Source organism: Eptatretus burgeri, chromosome 10 (assembly GCF_056783735.1).
Source record: "Eptatretus burgeri isolate ZD-2024b chromosome 10, Ebu_testis_v1, whole genome shotgun sequence".
NCBI lineage: Eukaryota > Metazoa > Chordata > Myxini > Myxiniformes > Myxinidae > Eptatretus > Eptatretus burgeri.
The window spans coordinates 37,982,948-38,004,618 of record NC_140970.1 but is presented as its reverse complement, the minus strand read 5'-3'; the positions used below and the strand labels follow the sequence as shown (position 1 = coordinate 38,004,618).

General features: G+C 47.1%; 1 protein-coding gene across 1 annotated transcript in view; it reads right to left on the bottom strand.

Annotated features, from left to right (window-relative positions):
• SCP2 (sterol carrier protein 2) overlaps nt 1-21,671 on the bottom strand; it is a 101,412-nt gene that overhangs the window by 74,887 nt on the left and 4,854 nt on the right. Inside the window, exons 3-4 of the mRNA XM_085897913.1 lie at nt 16,950-17,021; nt 4,462-4,593 (exon numbers count right to left, since the gene is read on the bottom strand). Coding sequence (XP_085754039.1) covers nt 4,462-4,593; nt 16,950-17,021 — 204 coding nt within the window. The remainder of the gene's footprint in view (nt 1-4,461; nt 4,594-16,949; nt 17,022-21,671) is intronic.

Below are 21,671 nucleotides of genomic sequence, written 5' to 3'. Positions count from 1 at the left end.
TGAAGCAGATTATTGGTGGGTTGAGAAAGGCAAAGGAATGATTGTTGGAACGGATGTTGGATTGAGAGAAATATTGAAAGTCGCAGAATGGGGGCGTGGGGGGGGGGGAAGACATCACACTGGGCATGCACAAACTAACCTCAACGCATCCCCTCAAATGCCTGGACAAGGGGCAAAGGTCTACCTTCCACATCAACTCATGACATAACTCATTCTCAGGAATCCAACATGTGCAGTAATGCTCTCTCTCGGGATACATTTCCAAACAAGTCACAATATATTATTGTGGTTCACTCCTCCGATGCAATGGCATGCAACATATAGCAGTCCTGAGACAGTTATTTAACTAGTATTCATTTAAGATCGCCCTTCCCTCATGTGTTGTGGTTTTATGAGATAATATGCATTGCGTGGGCTTTAGGTCATGTTTTCCTTTCCATTCTTTACCCATCTTTCTTTCTTTAAATTAGTTTGCTTTGCCGTACACAGCCTTACTTGATGCATGTGTGCACAGCAAAGACCATAGCAACAGGGCAAGTCATTTGCATACGTGCGCCATTATCCCAGACAATACACCTCCGACTTCACCAGACTCAAACCCCAACGTTGCAACATTCCATATACGACCAAGATAGATGCGTTTATTAAAAAAAAAAAATCCACACCATTGGACCACAACCCAAGCTCATTTATCTTTGCCATGAACAACAAGGAGTAAGGAGGCAACAAGTAACAATCCCCTCCATCACACTCAATTCCTCCCAACTTTACCCTCTGTTTCATGTCTTAAATTTTTTTTTTTTTTTAAACAAATAAAATAAGAATCTTTTCCCTTCTCACCTTTCCCTCCCATAACCAAGTGACTTCCTCTTTGGACTATTCCTCTTCTTCTTTGCCTTCCACATTTCCAATCCCACTTTGATGGTGAAGGTAATCACCACTCACCTTCACTTCCTTTACTCTGCTCCCCCTCTTCCCTAATCTTAACAAAGTCTTAAAATGTTTCAACTTCCTCTCTGCCATGCTTCAAAAACCTGATTTATTTTCAAACTTTCTTTCATCCTGTGTCGAAAAATTCCATCTGTTACAAGTTACAACGCTTCCTTCCTTCATTCTCTCAAATCTTCTGAACTCCATCCATCCTCCAATGTATTTAAACGAATCTCTGCCCAACACATTTTTTTAATCCCATTTTGCAATGTGTGTTCGTCTTCCAATCGTTATTTTTTTTCCAACTTCAGTGCAACTTCATCCCACCTCCTCCAAACTCCTCCCATGTTATACCCCCTCCTTACTCCTCCCATCTTGCCCCCCATCCTACCTCCTCTCTTCACTCCTCGACATTGCCCTCTGCTTTAATAACAGCTTCCCCTCTGGTATCCCAAACTGTATGGTTTTTCAAACATCCTTGGGCTCCATTCCATCCAAACAAGTATCTCACTCACTCATTCAGTGCACTCTTCAATATCTCAAACATGCTCTCTCTTTCTTCTAATCAACACCCCCCCTCATCCTGTCACACACACACACACACACACACACACACACACACACACACACACACACACACACACACACACACACACACACACACACACACACACACACACACACACACACACACTCTCCCAGCTTTACGATACCTCTATTGAGCCTCATCCTTCCCCTCTCTCTACCATTCCATTCTCCCTCCTCCACGGCCGTGCCTGCTCTCATCGTCTCCCCTCTCCCTCAAAGCTTCCCTCTCATCCCTTCCTCTCAATTCAGCCACCTCCCTCTTCAAGGCAAACATCACTCCCCCCCCAAGCTTCCCCCTTACCTTTATCAAAAGTTCCCCACACCTTTCTCCCTCAATTCTCTCCTCTCACCATTCTCCTCAATTCTTCCCCTCACCATTCTCCCTCAATTCTACCCTCTCACCCTTCTCCCTCAATTCTCCCCTCTCACCCTTCTCCCTCAATTCTCCCCTCTAAACCTTCTCCCTCAATTCTCCCCTCTAAACCTTCTCCCTCAATTCTCCCCCAATTCTCCCATCTCAACCTTCTCCCCTCTCAACCTTCTCCCCTCTCACCATTCTCCCTCAATTTTCCCCCTCACCATTCTCCCTCAATTCTCCCCTCTCAACATTCTCCCCTCAATTCTCCCCTCTCATCCTTCTCCCTCAATTCTCCCCTCTCAACCTTCTCCCCTCAATTCTCCCCTCTCAACCTTCTTCGTCAATTCTCCCCCTCACCCTTCTCCCTCAAATCTCCCCCTCACCCTTCTCCCTCAATTCTCCCCCTCACCCTTCTCCCTCAATTCTCCCCTCACCCTTCTCCCTCTCACCCTTCTACCTCAATTCTCCCCTCTCAACCTTCTCCCCTCTCACCCTTTTCCCTCAATTCTCCCCTCTCAACCTTCTCCCTCAATTCTCCCCTCTCAACCTTCTCCCTTTCCCCTCAATTCTCCCCTCTCAACCTTCTCCCTCAATTCTCCCCTCTCAACCTTCTCCCTCAATTCTCCCCTCTCAACCTTCTCCCTCAATTCTCCCCTCACCCTTCTCCCTCAATTCTCCCCTCTCAACCTTCTCCCTCAATTCTCCCTCTCAACCTTCTCCCTCAATTCTCCCCTCTCAACCTTCTCCCCTCTCACCCTTCTCCCTCAATTCTTCCCCTCACCCTTCTCCCTCAATTCTCCCCCTCACCCTTCTCCCTCAATTCTCCCCTCACCCTTCTCCCTCAATTCTCCCCTCACCCCTCAATTCTCCCCCTCACCCTTCTCCCTCAATTCTCCCTCTCACCCTTCTCCCTCAATTCTCCCCTCACCCTTCTCCCTCAATTCTCCCCTCACCCTTCTCCCTCAATTCTCCACTCACCCTTCTCCCTCAATTCTCCCCTCACCCTTCTCCCTCAATTCTCCCTCAATTCTCCCCTCACCCTTCTCCTTCAATTCTCCCCTCACCCTTCTCCCCTCTCACCATTCTCCCTCAATTCTCTCCTCTCACCATTCTCCCTCAATTCTCCCCTCACCCTTCTACCTCAATTCTTCCCTCACCCTTCTCCCCTCTCCCTTCTCCCTCAATTCTCCTCCTCACCCTTCTCCCTCCTCATATCCCCTCCCTCCCCCTTCTCAAAGCTAATCCCCATCTGATTTCTCAACAATCCTCTTGAAGTTCTTTCATTCAAGCTTTTGGGTCTTACTATCTGCTATGATCTTTCCTGGGAGAGCCACATTTCCAAGCTGGCCTCCAAAGCCAGTCACCAACTGGGAATCCTCCATCATACAAAGTCCTTCCTCGGCCCAGCTGAGCTCCTGACCACATACAAAGCCTTCATCCGCAGCTTGATGGAGTACTGCTCTCCCCTCTGAACTGGTGCTCCCACCTCACACCTTTCTCGGCTTCACATTGTGGAAACCAAGACATTAAGGATCATTGGTATCTCCCACGATAAAGCTGAGTCTTTGGGTCTCTCACTCTCTCACCGCAAGCAGGTCAGTGGTCTTTCTGTCTTCTACAGTCTCCCGTCTGGCTTCGCCCCCATCCCCGCTCTGTCTGTGATCTGCTCCCCCCCCATATTTCCGCAGAGGTCCACCAGCAACCTCCTTCTGGTGAAACTTCCAAAATCATTGCTCACCTTCATTCTTTCATTCCTCTTTTCCCGCCTTTGGAACAAACTCCCACACTTTCTTCAATCCCACTCTTCCCTCCAGGTCTTCAATATAGCTGTTCAACACCATCTCTCGTCTTCCCCCATCCAAAACCATGATCTTTTCTACTCCCATTAATCCACCCCAAACCTACCCCTTCAAATCCCTGCTTTCCTTCCTGAAAGTCGCTGTCGTGTCCATGTACCCCGCCCATCCTTCTCCCCCGCACAGATCTCCTAACGTCTCGGTTCCCCACTGTTTTGCGCTTCCCTCTCTCACCCCTCCTGTTTCCAGTTCCCTTTGTTATACATTGTGTTTTAGCTCTTATATGAGCCTCGATATTGTATACAAAAAAGGACATTAAGAAAATGGACAAATGAACACAGACAGTACACATGATGTCAACCTGAAATTCCACCATCTTGAGCTGTGTGTTCAGATAGGAATATCAGAGACCTAACCCAATGCACTTATAGCATTTAAGCTGGTGTTGGTGTTTACTTTTATCCATTGGGCAGGAACTATTTGGTAAGAAAATAAGTTGTGTTACGAGTTCGACAAGAGGCAATTGCATTTTCCTCGAGTGGTCTTGAAATACCAAAGGGCCTGCATCAGATAAAAATGAATTCATAGATTCATGGTATCGAAAACACAATCATGGTGCAGTCTTATCAGGTATGCTCTATGTGTGGGTCAGTGAGCTCTATTTCTCACGATATAATCCCCATTAGCTCAAGGATACAGAATGTTAACAGTGGAGGCAACAAAGTCAGATACACATCCAGAGCACTACCAACACAACAATCATGATTAAAAAAAAAAAAAGTGGCACACCTCCTTCGATGACTTGGCGTGCACCAAATAGGGCAGTAGAACCACTGGAACAGTTGTTATTCACATTAAAGATTGGGATGCCAGTCATACCCAAACTATGATAAATTGCCCGTTGTCCACATGTGGAGTTCCCTGTTCCGGAAACACAATAAATACACACATAAGCGAGCATGGAAAGGAGTACAGAAACTGTTTATTTTAAAAAGATAACAACAAACACAATATATGGAGGCAAGCAGTCGCTGCGGTAGCAGGAATGCGAACAGGAACATTGGATGCTGAAAGAATGGATTCAACATGTCGGATTAATATTTCAGCCATAATTTAAGATTTCCTTTTTGTCTATAATGTATGACAGACAAAAAGAATCCTGAATACATTTTCAGATCATTCATCTCATCACTGGTGGTGATAACAGACAGCCAAATGAGAAAAGCATGCAATAATATGCATTTCCTTACAAGCAACTTCAGTTTTGGAGAAAGCCATTGGGCCCATCAAGCCTGCACAATGGTTGCCAACCGATGCTCCATCCTTTTTAAATGCTGAATGTCAAGCAAGTATGCAGCACGTACTTCGGTAAGACTCATGGTATGATCTTTGGTATGGTATGATTCAGTCGGAGTTGAATTTGAACCGCCAAACTAGCGGACACTCTAACTTAACCATTATGCCACCAAGTCTGGTTATGGACTTAGGTTTGAGCAAATAGTTTTAAACTTGCAATTCTGCTCTCACAAGCCCAGGGTGTATTTTGCACCTCCAGTAGGATCAAAATATGAAATAAACAGCCTAACCTCAAAAAAATTGCAAGAAAACGTTTTATCACGTTTTTCTGTAGTACTTGGTCCAGAGAACAACATCTATATTAATATTTTGGCATGCCCCTTTTTTGTTCCACCATCAGATTTTTGTTACTGCATGAAATGAAGCAAGCTTTGACATATTATATAGTAATGATATTATTGTCTTCCTTAAGAGGCTCCTCAAAATTCGTTTTGATGATTATGGTAGTTAAACAGTTCATGTTCTCCATTTGCAAAATGGGAGGAATTATTGCACAAAAAAGAAATAAAAATGTTTCCCATTTTTTAGAGGACCACTAAGATGAGTTCGGCTCATAGACCCACGCTCCATTTGGGGAGAAAACAGTTGAGTTCAGACCTGACTAATTTGCACTTTCCATGTGCCGTAGTTTCTTCACAAAACCATGGCTTTCTGACCATCTAAAATTTACAAGATATGAATATATAGACGAAACTGATCCGGCCTTTTGGATCACTTTAAAGTAGGGTGCCCTGTAATTTTAATGTGCTCTATGGATCCTCCGGAACTCACGAATCGTACACGTTGTGTAGTCACTAAACTACGTGGTAATGTCATCGAAGGAGAAAACCTGAATGATAATCAATGGATAAAAATGATATCATATATTGTTTAAAATACATTCATGCTATCTGCCTTTTACCATATGTTGCCAGTGATGCCCGCCGAAGACGGGCACCTTTACGAGTATCAAATGTTGGCTGAAATCGGACCATCAGAAAGGGTCAAACTTTGACGTTAAAAAAGATGGCTGCCACTATTACAAAGTGCCTCATTTCTTCTCATATCCCATCATCTTAGCTGTTTTTACACATATAAGTGTAAAAATAAATAGTTTAAAACTGTTCAAACCAGTATCTCAGTGAATTCGCCATTCGGTATTGAACATTGCATACCCAGGTGACGTCATGAGGTAATCTATGACGTCATGACGTGACTTTTATTATTTCACAATTATGTGGCAAATTGATGATGATGAAGATTTTAGATGGTATTACTGAAGGCATGCAAGTTCATTAATTCTTCCTGATCAAGCACCTATAGTTACAGTGCTGCCATCTACAAACATCTTCAGAATATTAAGACAAAGAATTCCAATCAGCTTCAGATTTTTCCAAATTTCACTTCCATCAAAATGTTGAATTATGATATAGAAAATGACAATATGTTTCGAAACTAAAGAAGATCACACAGGTAAGATTAAAAAAAACTTTCAATGGCCATTTTTCCCATTAGACAGTCATTCAGTTTGACTTCAATTAACGCTGGTGAGGCCATGTGCAATTTTTGTGTAGGCGTACATGGTGTAAACTATATGTAGGGCAGAGACCATTGATGAAGTACGAACTTTCGCCTTATCCACCCTCCTTGTTCGAAGCTAAACATCAACTATGGAAACTGAAATGAGAGCGAGAGAAGAACCTTCAGAGTTTAGGCTTTATTCCATTTGATTGGAGCCACTTCTGCGGGCACACCGGGGAATACAGGTTCAGCTAGGAGTACATAAGCAGTAACGTATACATGTGCAATTAATCATTGCAGAATAAATCCGCGTAAGCACGGAGTTCGATATAATCTCCATTCTCACCAGTCAATGAGCACCTTCAGTCAACGAGCACCAAGTGAACAGCCGATGTAAATGGCAATGCCCCGGGGACAATCACCCCGTGCCGCGGAGACCTCCCCTTATACGCGAGACGCACAACATGTGATCCCGCGTCATGTCCCTCAATTCACCTCAATTCACCACATTCTCCCCACCTTTAAAATGCAACTAGGGGCCCATCTTACGCACCATGATTGCTTTAGCACTATAGGAGTATACATTTCAAGCAACGTGGACTAATAGGTCTACAGAAGCATACATGCCAAGCAGTGATTATTTTGAGTTGTAGGAGCATGGTAATGAGCATCGATATATGATATAATGAGCATATAGGAGCATGAGCAGCGAGAATGCCGATAATCCCCTTTACAGATTGAGTCATCGAGGAAGCCTTATTCGTCGACCTCTCCGGGAGTAAATGGCAGTTTCACTTGAGGGAGACTCCCGATCCTCTTGGTGAGCCTCGACTTGTGCCGGGGATGACTCCTCGATCGCTCTCGGGTGGAACGCGGCAGCCCCGTCGCCCGGTGGAGTTCCTGGGGGGGAACACCTGGGGAGGGGATGTCAGAAGGAGGAGTGCCAGAAGGTGGTGTACCTGCGGGAGGAGTACCTGAGGGAGCCAGATGGCGAACCGACACAGTGGTCTCCCTGCCATCCGGGAGCCTGACATGAGCATACTCTGGATTAGTGTCAATGAGTTCGACCCCCTCCACCAGGGGTTCATACTTGCTTTGTCGTACCGGGCGTTTCATGAACACTGTACCGGGATGGGTCAGCCAGTTGGGCACCGTTTGACCGTCAACATAACGTCGCTGGTGAGTAAACATTCGTTCGTGAGGAGTTGCATTGGTGGACGTGCAGAGCAAAGAGCGTATGGAATTCAGAGCGTCGGGAAGAGTAACCTCCCACCGCTCGGGGCCCAGTCCTCTCGATTTCAGCGCCAGAGTTACGGCTTTCCAAATAACTCCATTATACCGTTCCACCTGCCCGTTTCCCTGTGGGTTATAACCCGTCGTTCGACTAGTTGCTATGCCGAGCTCTAGTAGGAATTGTTTTAGCCCGGCCGACATGAAACACGGCCCTCTGTCTGAATGTATGTACGAAGGTTTCCCAAACATAGCGAAGAGGTCAGAGAGACATCTCACGACAGTGCCCGAGGTCATATCCGAGCACGGAAATGCGAAAGGGAACCTTGAATATTCATCAACAACGGTGAATATGTATCTGTTGTCTGTCTCGGTCGGCAGGGGCCCTTTGAAGTCGATGTTTAGTCTCTCGAAGGGGGAAGTGGCCTTGATCAGTCTGCCAGATGCCGCGCCATAGAATCTGGGTTTTAGTTCAGCACAAACAGGGCATGAAGCATTCATTTGTTTAATATCTCCAACAGAATAGGGAAGGTTCTGTCTGCGCACGAAATGTGCCATTCTGGTTACCCCTGGGTGGCAGAGAGACACGTGTAGGTCTTGCAAAGCCTGACTGATTGTTGCCGAACTGTAGACCCGAGAGAAGGTATCTGCAGCAGGGTTTTCCTTCCCGGGCCGGTAAACAATGTCGTAACTGTAGCAAGCTGGGTCTATCCGCCATCTCATAATTTTTTCATTCTTAATTTTCCCGTTATTTTTCCCATCAAACATGAATGCAACGGATCGTTGGTCCGTAACGAGCGTGAAGTGGTTTCCCAGTAAATAATGTCTCCATTTCCGCAGCGCTTCGACGATGGCGTACGCTTCCTTCTCTATCGCTGAGTGTCTCTGCTCGCTTCTAGAGAGAGTTCTCGAGAAGAACGCGACCGGCCGCCCAGACTGATTAAGCGTAGCAGCTATGGTGTGATCTGAAGCGTCGGTTTCCACCACAAAGGGCACCGAGCTATCGATCGATAAAACCACGGACTTACTGATATCATCCTTGAGGTTGTGGAAAGCTCTTACAACAGCGGCATCTGGTGGAAAGTTTTTGCAATGCACTAGGGGATGTATTTTCTCGGAGTATTGCGAAATCCATCTTGCATAGTAAGCGAACATGCCGATCACCCGGCGCATTGCCTGCAGGTCCTGAGGTGGCAAAACGAATGTCAGGTCAGGTTCGATCTGTGACCTGCTACAGGTACCATGTAAACCTGTACTAACCTGTTCCATGGTCGGGTTGTCGGCGACTAAACCGTCTCCCCCACCAGGTTTTCTGGTGAGGAGGGTGTTTGGATATGGACACCCAGCAGGATTAAAAACAAAACCTGTCAAAGGGCGGAGGAGCTCCTTGTGAGCCAACGGCCATCCATATCTAGTGCCCAACTGTGTCTGCGGACGTCCTCCTGCAGTTGGGGTCACTTCTTATTAGGAGGTTGGTGGCAGGATTTGCACTCCGGCCACCGTAAAACCCTTCATTCCGCAAAACGCAAAAACGCAAAAAAATCTGAAAACCCACTCCGTGGGAGTACCTCCTGTGCAGCTTCTCTTTGCAGGGCAGCTCACCGGATGACGGGATTGGGGCAAAGCTCTCGGGACCCCCAATCGTTGATAGGAGGGAAACCACGGGGTAACATCCCTGGGTCAGATTGCGGGAGAGTGTGTCGGAGTGGTGCTGAGGTGTCGTCCACCAGACGGCGGTCTCCTTGGGTTAGCCTGAGGCGGTCCCTTCGGGTGGGTGCCTGGAATGTCCTATCCCTAAGAGAGGATGATCACCTGTCTCTGTTATCATCTGAGCTCAAGCGTTTGGACATCGGGATTGCAGCTCTCTGAGGTTCGGAGACCGGATTGCGGCGAGATAATGGTGGGTGGTTACACCTACTATTGGTCTGGTCGCTCTGATGGTTACCATACCCAAGGAGTTGCTGTAGCTGTGTCCAATAAGCTGACCCCAATGATAATTGAGGTAACACCGGTCAACGAGCGTATTATGAGATTAAGGATTCGTCACTCCTTAGGTGTCATTTCCCTGGTCTCTGTTTATGCTCCGACTGAGGCGAGTGATCTCACCGTGAAGGACACATTCTACGCCACACTCGAGTCTGTGGTTGATCAGTGCCCCAGACGAGATACACTTCTAGTCTTGGGGGATTTCAATGCATCGACTGGAACTGATAGGGACGGTTATGAGGTGTGTGTTGGTCCCCATGGGTCAGGAACTATGAACCAGAATAGCACTAAGTTCCTTGACTTTGCAAGAAGTCATGGACTTCGGGTGGCTGGTTCATGGTTTCAGCGCCCACAAGCTCATCGCTGGACTTGGTATTCCAACGCTGGCGGTGTGGCAAAGGAGATTGACCATGTCCTCATTGACGGTCGTTGGAGGATGATCCAGAACTGCAGGGTCTACCGGAGTGCTCAGTTCCTCAATACTGACCACAGGCTTGCTGTAGCAACTCTAAAGCTGCACCTTAAATCCTGGAGAATGGTACCATCCCAGCCTAGGCTGGATGTGGCCAAGCCCAGGGATGAGAGTAGCTGAGGAGTTTGCAAACAGGCTGAGTGGACACTTGGGGGGTCTGGGTGCTTTGGGGGTCCTGAAGAGTTGTGGAGCGCCTTCAAGACCACCGTCCTTGATGTTGCCGGTGGATGCCTTGGAGCTCACCGCAGGGCAAAGAAGAATTTTGTCTCTCAAGGGACACTGGATACCATTGACCAGAGTCGCAGGGCCAGGCTGAATGGCAGAGCTGAGCTGTTCAGGGAGCTGAGGCGTAAAACTGTACGTGCACTGAGGGTGGACAAGGAGGCCTATGTGCGAGGAATCTGTGAGGGGGTAGAGCATCACCTGTGGACAGGTGATTCTCGTCCCGCTTACAGGGGAATTCGCGCATACGTTCATCCAAGCCCATCCCTCGGAGCACTACAGTTCGAGCAGAGAGTGGTAGGCTCTTGACAGAGGAGTCTGAAGTGAAGTGGCGCGCTGGGCCGGTTACTTTGAGCGGTTGTACCAGGCTGATCCCCCAACTGTCGAGTTGGACGTCAAGGGTGTTACAATCCCTGTTGCTGACCCTCGAATCAACTGTGGTCCACCTACGCTTGTGGAAACACGGGCTGCGGTGAACCAGTTGGAAACGGGGCAAAAGCTCCAGGGATCTGTGGCATCCATGCCGAACTTCTCAAGGCTGGTGGAAATGCTGCACTCGCTGCCGTTGCATGCAGTTTTGTGCTCTGCCCTGGAACACAGGCATCATCCCAACTGACTGGAAGAGGGGCCTTGTTGTCCCTCTCTGGAAAGGGAAGGGTGATCGCCAAGACTGCAACAACTACCGAGGGGTGACGCTGCTCTCAGTGCCGGGCAAGGTCTTTGCTCGGATAATTCTCGATAGGGTTCGCCATCATCTGCTTGAGCACCAGCGTCCAGAGCAGTCAGGCTTTACACCAAAAAGGTCAACGATTGACCGTATCCTTGCACTTCGTGTCCTCACCGAACGCAGACGAGAGTTTCGGCAGGGGCTGCTTGCAGCCTATGTTGATCTCTGTAAAGCGTTCGATTCAGTGAATCGGGACGTCCTCTGGAGGATTCTTGGTCTTCGTGGGGTGCCACCAAAACTGATCGATCTGATGTCTGAACTCTACTCTGGTACTGAGAGTGCTGTGAAGTGTGGTGGTACCATCTCTGACTTATTTCCAGTTGTTACTGGAGTTCGTCAGGGATGTGTACTTGCTCCCACACTTTTCAGCACTTGTATGGACTGGATTCTAGGGAGGATGTCGGAGAGATCAAGTTGCGGTGCATCATTTGGGAATGTCAAGATCTCGGACCTTGACTTTGCAGATGATGCAGTCATCTTTGCGGAGACTTTCGACATCCTCTTGGGGGCCCTCGAGGTGCTGAATGAGGAGTCGGAGCCGTTGGGGTTACGGGTTTCTTCGGTCAAAACCTAAGATCCAGGCTTTCGGTGACATCTTGGATGCTGCTGTCCTGTCTGTGTCTGTTTGTGGTGAGGATGTTGAGGTCGTGGAGAGATTCACTTACCTTGGCAGTGATATTCATGTCTCTGCTGGCTGCGAGTCAGAGGTCAATAGACGTCTGGGTCGGGCCTGGGGAGTCATGGACTCACTGGATCATGGGGTGTGGCGCTGCCGGTACCTGTGCGGGAGGACGAAAGTCCGAGTCTTCAGGTCCTTGGTACTTCCAGTCTTGCTCTATGGGTGCGAGACTTGGACTCTGACCAAGGATCTGAGACGGAGACTTAATTCCTTTGGTACCAGGTCTCTTCGGAGAATCCTTGCTATCGCTGGTCGGATTTTGTGTCCAACGAGCGGTTGCTGAGAGAGACTCGGATGAGATTTGTTACCTGCATAGTCCGTGAGCGTCAGTTGCGGCTGTATGGACATGTGGCTCGTTTTCCTGACTCTGATCCTGCTCACCAGATTCTCTCAGCGAGGGAGTCTCATGAGTGGAGGAGGCCAGTGGGTCGACCACGTGCCTCATGGTTGCAACAGGTTGACCATCATCTCAAGGAGATGGGGATGGGCCTGGCATCTGCCTGGGGGATGGCCAGACGGAGGCCCCTGGAGTACCGGCGGAAAGTGGACGCAGCGACACGCTGTTCTGGCACATGCTCCCATACCTGACCTGACCTGACCTGAGGTGGGGGTAGCTCACGAAGTGGGCGCAATCGTTCAGGATCAGGCTTAATTGTGCCGTCGGCTATTGTGTAGCCGAGAAGGTCAATTGACCTTGCCGAGAATACGCATTTCTCGTAGTTGAGAGTCAGATTATATTTTCTAGCAATGCTCAAGAATCTGTCCAGATTCATGTCATGTTCCCCCTGATCCCTACCGCACACTGTGACATTGTCCACGTAAACAAAATTGTCTTTGAGGTTTTCATCTGAGATGATGTCGTCCATAACCCGTTGGAAGCAAGCTACCCCATTCGTGACACCGAAAGGTATCCTCCTGAATTGGTAGAGGCGCCTCCCTGCCTGGAATGCGGTGTAAGGTTTGTCTTCCTCTCGGATGGGAATTTGATGATAGGCGCTTCGCAAGTCGATGGTGCTGAATGCCTTATAATTGGTCACGCGTTCGACCATCTCGTCTATGCGCGGCAGGGGGTAGGCATTGAGTTGGGTAAAGCGATTGACCGTTTGGGAATAATCGACAACCATTCGTTTCTTATGGTTCTGACTGCTGGTTACTAACACCTGTGCGCGCCATGGCGAATCGCTCGGTTCTATAACTCCTTCTTCCAGTAATCGCTTGATTTCTGAGGTGATGAAATTCATGTCAGCAGTGGTATATCGCCGCGATTTAATCGCTATCGGTTTGCAGACCGGCGACAAGTTAGCGAACAGCTGGGGGGACGTCACCTCCGCGGTGGTCAACGCATTTAAAATTAGACGAGGTTTGCTTCCTCCAAAGGGTATTTCGACGCTCGTGTGCTGCTTGAGGACATTATGACCCAGAATTACGTCTGCGCACAAATCACGAAGCACCAGTACCCTTACATCCCGATGCGTGTACCCTTTTACGTCCAATTCAACATTGCAGTACCCTCGTACGCGGGATTGTAGTGAGGTGGCGGCCATGCATACCGTATTGTCAGTCGGGTGGATTATCCATTTCCTGCCTTTTACTAGCGAGCTGTTGACGAAACTTTCAGAGCTACCGGTATCAATCAGTGCCTCAGCCATATGCCCGTTAATTCGTACGTTGATGATAGCCTTGGATAGATTCCCCGGGGAGGCTGCAGTTAATTTATTTTGCGAGTAGAGAGCCGCAGAAGTGGGTTTATTTCTCCTTAGAGTAGATTTACATACCCTGGCATAATGCCCTTTCTTGTCGCAATTCATGCATGTGGCATCTCTGGCGGGGCATTTTTGACGAGGGTGCCTTTTGTACCCACAAAAGAAGCATTTACCAACCGGAGCAGTCGCTGAGGAGTTTGACGTGGCCTGGGTATCCGGCTCCTCTGGTGTTTCTCCATCCCCTATGTCTGGCTGTGTCTGTGCCAGTGGGGTTCCTTGGGTTCCCATTGTAGCAGCGTTCATGAGCAGCATCGGTGTCCCAAATGACTCAGATTGCTGCTGAGCCGTATCCATCGCTCGTGCCTGATCGACTACCTTGTCAAGAGTGGGTTGCGCTTTCTCTAGTAAGCGTTGCCGTATGTGGGCTGATCTGAGTCCTTGGATGAATGCCTCCCGTGTGGCTTCCTTTCGGTGTTCCTCGGCGCTTACGGCCCGGAAGCTGCCGTCTTTTCCCAGCTGATTCAGAGCTTGCAGGAACTGATCGATTGTCTCCCCGGCTGCTTGCTTGCGTGTGTTGAGAAGATGTCGTATGTATACCTCGTTCTTGGGCTTCACGTAGAGCGCTTGCAGCACGTCGATCGCTGCTTCGTAAGTGTCGCACTCCGAGAAGAGCCTGTACACGCTGGGCGAGACATGATTCATGAGAGCGGCAAATTTGTCAGCTCCCTCCTCGATGATGGTCAGATAGTGTGAGAAGGAACAGAACCAATGCGACCATTTCATTTCTGCGTCAGTCGCGTTTGGGTCTGCGTTGAACCTCTCTGGTTTGTAGATCTTGTCCATCGTTGGTTGAGAGAGCCGAGAAAACCAAATGGAATAAATTGAAATGAGAGCAAGAGAAGAACCTTCAGAGTTTAGGCTTTATTCCATTTGATTGGAGCCGCTTCTGCGGGCACACCGGGGAATACAGGTTCAGCTAAGAGTACATAAGCAGTAACGTATACATGTGCGATTAATCATTGCAGAATAAATCCGCGTAAGCACGGAGTTCGATATAATCTCCATTCTCACCAGTCAATGAGCACCTTCAGTCAACGAGCACCAAGTGAACAGCCGATGTAAATGGCAATGCCCCGGGGACAATCACCCCGTGCCGCGGAGACCTCCCCTTATACGCGAGACGCTCAACATGTGATCCCGCCTCATGTCCCTCAAATCACCACAGAAACCAGACAAACCTGCGCTTCTCGAGGCTATACGGAACCATGCTGCGTCCGTGAATGATGCTGTCCTTCAGTCTATTCCCAAGACAGATCACTACGTCTTCGATGGAGGTTCCCTTCTACATCGCTTGAAATGGACAGAATGAAGTACCTACAGTTCAATTGCCGATGAGTATGCATCTTTTACAGTGGAAATGTATGGAAAAGCCACTGTGGTATTCGATGGATATGAAGGACCAAGCACAAAGGACAACACCCACCAGCGACGGAAGACAACAACTGTGAGAAATGCTGTCAACATTACAGAGACAACTAAATTTGTGGGGAAGAAGGATGATTTCCTTTCCAATGAAAAGAACAAAAAGTCACTTATTGATATGATATCAGCATGTCTGAAGCAAAAAGGCTGCCATGTTGTCCAGGCAGAGGGGGATGCAGATGTGGATATAGTGAAAGCAGCTATCACAATGTCCACTTTCAAATCAACTACGCTTATCGGAGAAGATACAGATCTTCTAATATTGCTTCTCTATCATGGGAAAATGGATAGTAAAGAACTTTACTTTCGGTCAGACAAAGGGAAACCAAATGTCCACAATATAAAGGTTTTGAAGCGGTTACTCGGAGATGATGTTTGTACTGATTTGTTGTTTGCCCATGCCTTTACTAGATGTGATACTACTTCTAGAATCTTTGGGGTTGGGAAAAAAATCAGTGTTCCAAAAACTCATCAAAGGTGATTCTGTCTTGCGTTCCTGTTCAATGATTTTCTGTGCTCCAAATACGGATCAAGATGCTGTAGAAAGTGCTGGCTGCAAGGTAATGGTGTCATTGTTTAATGGGAAAACGTCTGACTCCTAGCATCATTGCGATACAGTTACCTCTGCAAAAAAGTGGCGACAGCAAAGACATTCGTAACGCCAGAGAGATTGCCCCCCACAACTTCAGCTACAAAACAGCACTCAAGACGAACTTATCTTCAAGTCATGGTATGGATGGGCCGGAGTGATGACATGGACATTACAAAATGGGGCTGGGACATTCAAGGGAACAAACTCACACCAGTAATGATGGACAACAACCCTGCTCCTGATATTCTGCTAAAAATGATTCACTGCAACTGCTCGGCTGGATGCAACACACTTAGATGTAGTTGTAAGAAGTACGGACTTGAGTGCACAGGGGCTCGTGGACCTTGCCAAGATGGCAACTGTGAAAATATGAACCATGCCCCATTTTAGATGAAAATGAGGACGAATATGCTGACTTTTTTTTGCTAAAGCAGTAATGGGTGTCCCAACTGGAATGACTTCCTTGGTACCAACTACCCGGGAATTATTTCAAAGAAATTGAACACATTCGTCTCCATGGCTGTTGTTTTTGTGTACAAGACTGCGCCTTAGTTAAAGGTATGGTTGTGGCATCACGATCTTGGCATCATCATTGAATTTATGATGTCATCTGGTCATGAAACAGGATGAAAACTATTTTTGTGAACATGTTTTCATAAATTTGGAAGTTACCATGAAATCACATAAAATTACATCATAACATCATTCATGACATCATGACACAATGAATGATGTCATGATGCGACTTTGGGACACTCCCAGCAACCTCACATGTTTTGGTACTTATAAGGTAATAAGTTTTATCGTTAATTGTCACTTTTAAAGTGGTTGAGAACTGTTTGTTTCAAAGGTATGCATTGATATTAGGTATTTTGCTCTAATGGCGACCATCTTTTTTGACGTCATATTTACACCCTTTCTGATGGTCCAAATTTTGGCCAACTTTTGATATGTTGCTCTCTGGGCCAAACACTACTGAAAAACACCATAAAACGTTTTCTTGCAATTTTTTTAGGGTTCGTCAGCATGTTGACCCTACTACTCAAAGCAAGGAGGAAAAAATAAAACAAAAGAAAGCATAATGGCTTCAGAAAATGGGAAGCTTGATGAAAAAAATAAAAAGAAAGAAAAAAAATACCATAAACCATCCAATTACAGAATGCAGTACTGCAAGATAAAGGTCTCCCTCAACTCATTTTGAGATGCATTGTATAAAATCCCAAGCAGGTGGCAATGGAAATTGAAGACACACCAGCCTGTGCAGAAAGAAACGTCCAACTGCAACCAAACAGCAAGCTCAAAAAACATAATATGGCAGAGCTACTCACCATAGACGTATCCAACATGGGCCTGCTGGACATCAGAGTAGCGGAGTTTTGCATCAGCAAGTGCAGCTTCAGCTGTGAAAACAACAGACAAACACAATCGCTACATTACCCTTGGCAATTTAAAATTAACGAGCAACTGCATGTAAACTTAGGGCATCGAAGAACAGTCGCTCAATGTAATTGGGAGACTCCAAAGTCACTGCAATTGTGAGAATCGCGGAGAGGTTAAAACACCAGAACAGTCCAAGTTCTCTCCAACGAAGGCCACTCTGTGGCTGAAACGTTGGACTTTTGACAAAACCAAGAGTTGGTTGTGCTCGTAGTATCCGGTGTGCACTTGTTGCCATATTGGTGGTGATGTACTATCGCGTAGATGGTTCAAATAATGTTGAGCTCGTCGCGGCGGGAGGTTAAAATCCCGCGATATCCCAAGCGGCTCAACTCCTGAGGAAACGTTCCGAATTAATAGCAGGCAACGTGTGTGCGGGTCGTGAGGAGAGACAGACCCAACGAAAGGAATACCATGGTGGGTTTGGAGGGAAGGAACGGAATGCAAGGAATAAATAATTATATACAAGGTGAATCAAATTAATCTAAAGAACGAGGGTGCCACGCACCAGACTCAGTCACTGACAGGAAGGGGGGGGGGAATGAAATAAAAACCACGGGACTCTGGTGGTAGCAGGGAACGAGCAGGTGATGAGGACGACGATGAAGCGAGCAGACGATGTTGAGACGAAGACCAGGATGATGAGACGAAGGCATACGTGCAGGTTGCCGAACGGGGCAAGGCAAGAATGACAAAATGGGAGGAAAACAGGCAGGACGACCTCCTAAAAACTCCTTTTCCTCCAACTTTTTTTCTCCCTCCGTCGTGGTCGCCTCAGACTTGCACAAAAACCTTCCAGCTGTATTCTCCTCAGACCAACTGCCTGATTAGCTCCACCTTCTTCTCCCCAGGCCACGCTACGCCCCAAAAGGCGTTCCTTAGCTCCACCCCTTTGGAGGCGACAACCACTCCTCCTCTCACTCTCGAGGCCATCCAAATTCTGCCCCCTCTTTCTCTCTCTTGCTGAGTCTCCTGGTGCCCCCCCCCCCACCAGAAGAGGTTAACATAGAGGTTTTACACACAATTACCCTACCATGATCCCAAACCAATTATTACCAAGCACCACCCCCTGTATGGCACATATTCAAACAAGACAATTTATTGAGCTAACGTTTCCCTAATGATTACATCAACATTGGCTAACTACCTGTACACAGACCATGCTAATCTATACATTCCTATCTTCTCCAAGGGAATATCTAACCACCCCACTGCAAACATAAAAGTACTGCAGCTTTGCACTTTATTCGAACAGAAGTACATTGCGGTTCAATAAATAAATAAAACTCCAAAATGATTTATATAAACAAGCAGAGTACCCGCCCTACGGACAATCTTGTTCCAAGCATGCAACACGTTCTTTGACACATGTTTATTTGGGCGGTGTATAGGCAACCGACAGCTGCCTCATTCGCTCCCCCAATTTTTTTTTTTTAAACCATAACTACTGTCACAAATTTGGTGCATTTGCTATACAAACTCTTACTAGACATTCAATGAGTGCTTGTTGTATCGTATCTCTTCTTTCAAGGTCAGAACTCATCTTGCCCTTGTTCTTTATTTTGTAATGTTGTGCTTTTGCTTCCTTTGTTTCAGGACTGCTTCATTCAGTTGAATAAAGCCATGCTTTGGATCTCATGCTTTACTTACTTCACCTCCTACTTATAATTCAAAACACCTCAGTGCTCTGGAAAACGTGGGGACAGGAATGCTGTACTGTAAAATGGTGGGGACTTGTAACACCCTCTCCCACCTGGGGCGGCGCCACACTATACACGTTTACATTGAGAATTTGTGTCTCCCCCTCCTCCCGAAGACCACCAGCAAAAATAAAAACACCCCAATACACTAACTGGAGTCATGCTGAACCAAAGTAGCAAGTCTGGATGGAATCAGCCCAGAACTGCAGGAGGAGTAACACGACAAACAAACAAACACAAATGAAAAATCACTCAGTGACACTTGGCGAAACGGAATGGCACTTGGTAACGCGCATACCTCCACCGAGCTGAACATTGTACGTTTTGTCTCCCACTGATAGGTCAGATCTGAATCCGGACCTTAACCAAAATCGAAGTGGCTTGTTGTCATCTTACCAACTAATCCACCTAGTTTTGTTATAACTTGTCCACAACTTTTTGAGATGTCATGCTATACCTCATCTTTGGACTCCATCTCTCATTGGTGAAGAATCACTTAACAAGTTCTCATATCCGGATTTGAATCTTCACCAAAATCGAACCAATTAGTCCTTGTCACATACCCAACATGTCCACCAAGTTTCATCCGAATCCATCGCAAACTTTTTGAGCTATCATGCAATTTTTGCCCGGGCCCCAAGCAAAAATAACATTCCTTACCTGCAGTAATTCTCTGCAGACTATTGTAGTATATGGGAGTACAACTCTCATATACTATATTTCGAACTGTTGCATTTTTGCCTGGGGGCAAGTGGCATGAGCACGACAATGCTAACTATGATAATAAGGAAGCATCACCAAAATCTCCCCAAGCGTTAAAAAAAATAATAATAATAAATAAGATACCGGGTTCATCCTGGTGTTCCTAACTATATTATCTAAACTCTAAAGTGAAATCACTCAAAACTTTATGCTTAACCATGTTGAGAAATGAACAAACAATATTAGAAGCACAGCTCTTCAAACAAGCTCACCTCGTAGTGGAGCACCATTGACTGTACAACCCAATTATATATTTGGTCGATGGCTGAAGCCTGGTGTTGCTTCGTGGTTAGGGTGGCTTTGCCAAATCATTATGCGGACAACAAAACGAATTTCCATACTGGATCGGTCGAGGCCCGGGTTACCAACGACCGCCACCGGTACCGTTGGTCAGCGGGTGGGGTGGATCAGTTGAAGTGGGGTGAAGTGGGGTGGATCAGTTGGTCAGCGGGGTACCAGTGGAAATTGTGCTACTGCTGGGCGAAGGAGGAGAAGGAGATGGGGAAGGCGAGTCCGGAGACAGTGGGAGAGGGGGAAGGGTAGAAGTGTGGAGGTGAGAGTTTGAACTCTGAATGTTGGGACGATGACTGGCAAAGGGCGAGAGTTGGCTGATATGATGGAGAGAAGAAAGGTGGACATACTGTGTGTACAAGAGACCAAGTGGATGGGGAGTAAGGCGAGGAGCATTGGAGGTGGTTTCAAACTGTTCTACCATGGTGTGGATGGGAGGAGAAATGGTGTCGGGGTAATCCTGAAGGAAGATTATGTCAAGAGGGTATTGGAGGTGAGGAGGGTGTCTGACCGAGTGATGAGTGTGAAGTTGGAAATTGAAGGGGTGATGATGAATGTCATCAGTGCATATGCCCCACATATGGGGTGTGAGATGGAGTATAAAGAAGATTTCTGGAGTGAGTTAGATGAAGTGGTGGAGAGTGTATCCAAGGATGTAAGAGTGGTGATTGGAGCAGATTTCAATGGGCATGTTGGGGAAGGGAATAAAGAGGATGAGGAGGTGATGGGTAGGTACGGTCTCAACAAGAGAAATGTGGAAGGGCAAATGGTGGTAGAGTTCGCATAAAGAATAGAAATGGCAGTGGTAAATACATAGTTCAAGAAGAAGGAGGAACACAGGGTAACATACAAGAGTGGAGGAAAGTGCACACAGGTGGATTGCATCTTAAGCAGGAGATGCAACCTGAAAGAGATTAGTGACTGCAAGGTGGTGGCAGGGGAGAGTATCGCTCGACAGCATCGATTGGTGGTCTGTAGGATGATTTTGGAGGTGAGGTTGAGGAAGAGAGTGAGGGCTGAACCAAGGACCAGATGGTGGAAGCTGAAGGAGGAAGACTGTTGCGTGAAATTTAGGGAGGAGGAGAGACAGGCGTTGGATGGTGGTAAAGAGTGGTGGGATGATTGGGCAACTACAGCAGAAGTGGTGAGGTAGATAGCTGGGAAGGTACTTGGTGTGACATCTGGACAGAGGAAGGAAGATAAGCAAACTTGGTGGTGGAACGAGGAAGTACAGGAAAGTATAAGGAAGAAGGGGTTGGCGAAAAAGAAGTGGGATAGTCAGAGAGATGAAGGAAGTAGGCAGGAGTACAAGGAGTGGTGGCGCAAGGCAAAGAGAGGTGGCTAAGGCCAAGGAAAAGGCATATGACGAGCTGTATGAGAAGTTGGATACAAAAGAAGGGGAAAAGGATTTATACCGATTGGCAAGACAGAGGGACCGAGCTGGGAAGGATGTGCTGCAGGTTCGGGTGATAAAGGACGCAAATGGGAATGTGCTGACGAGCGAGGAGAGTGTGTTGAGAAGGTGGATGGAGTACTTTGAGGAGCTGATGAATGGAGAAAATGAGAGAGAGAGAGAAGTTTGGAAGAGGCGGAGATAGTGAATCTGGAAGTGGGGTGGATCAGTAAGGATGAAGTGAGGACTGCTATGAAGAAGATGAAAAGTGGAAAGGCGGTTGGCCCAGATGGTATACCAGTGGAGGCATGGAAGTGCTTAGGAGAGATGGCAGTGGGGTTGTTAACCAGATTGTTTAATAAAGTCTTGGAAAGTGAGAGGATGCCGGAGGAGTGGAGATTAAGTGTGCTGGTTCCGATTTTCAAGAATAAGGGTGATGTGCAGAGCTGTGGAAATTACAGGGGGAT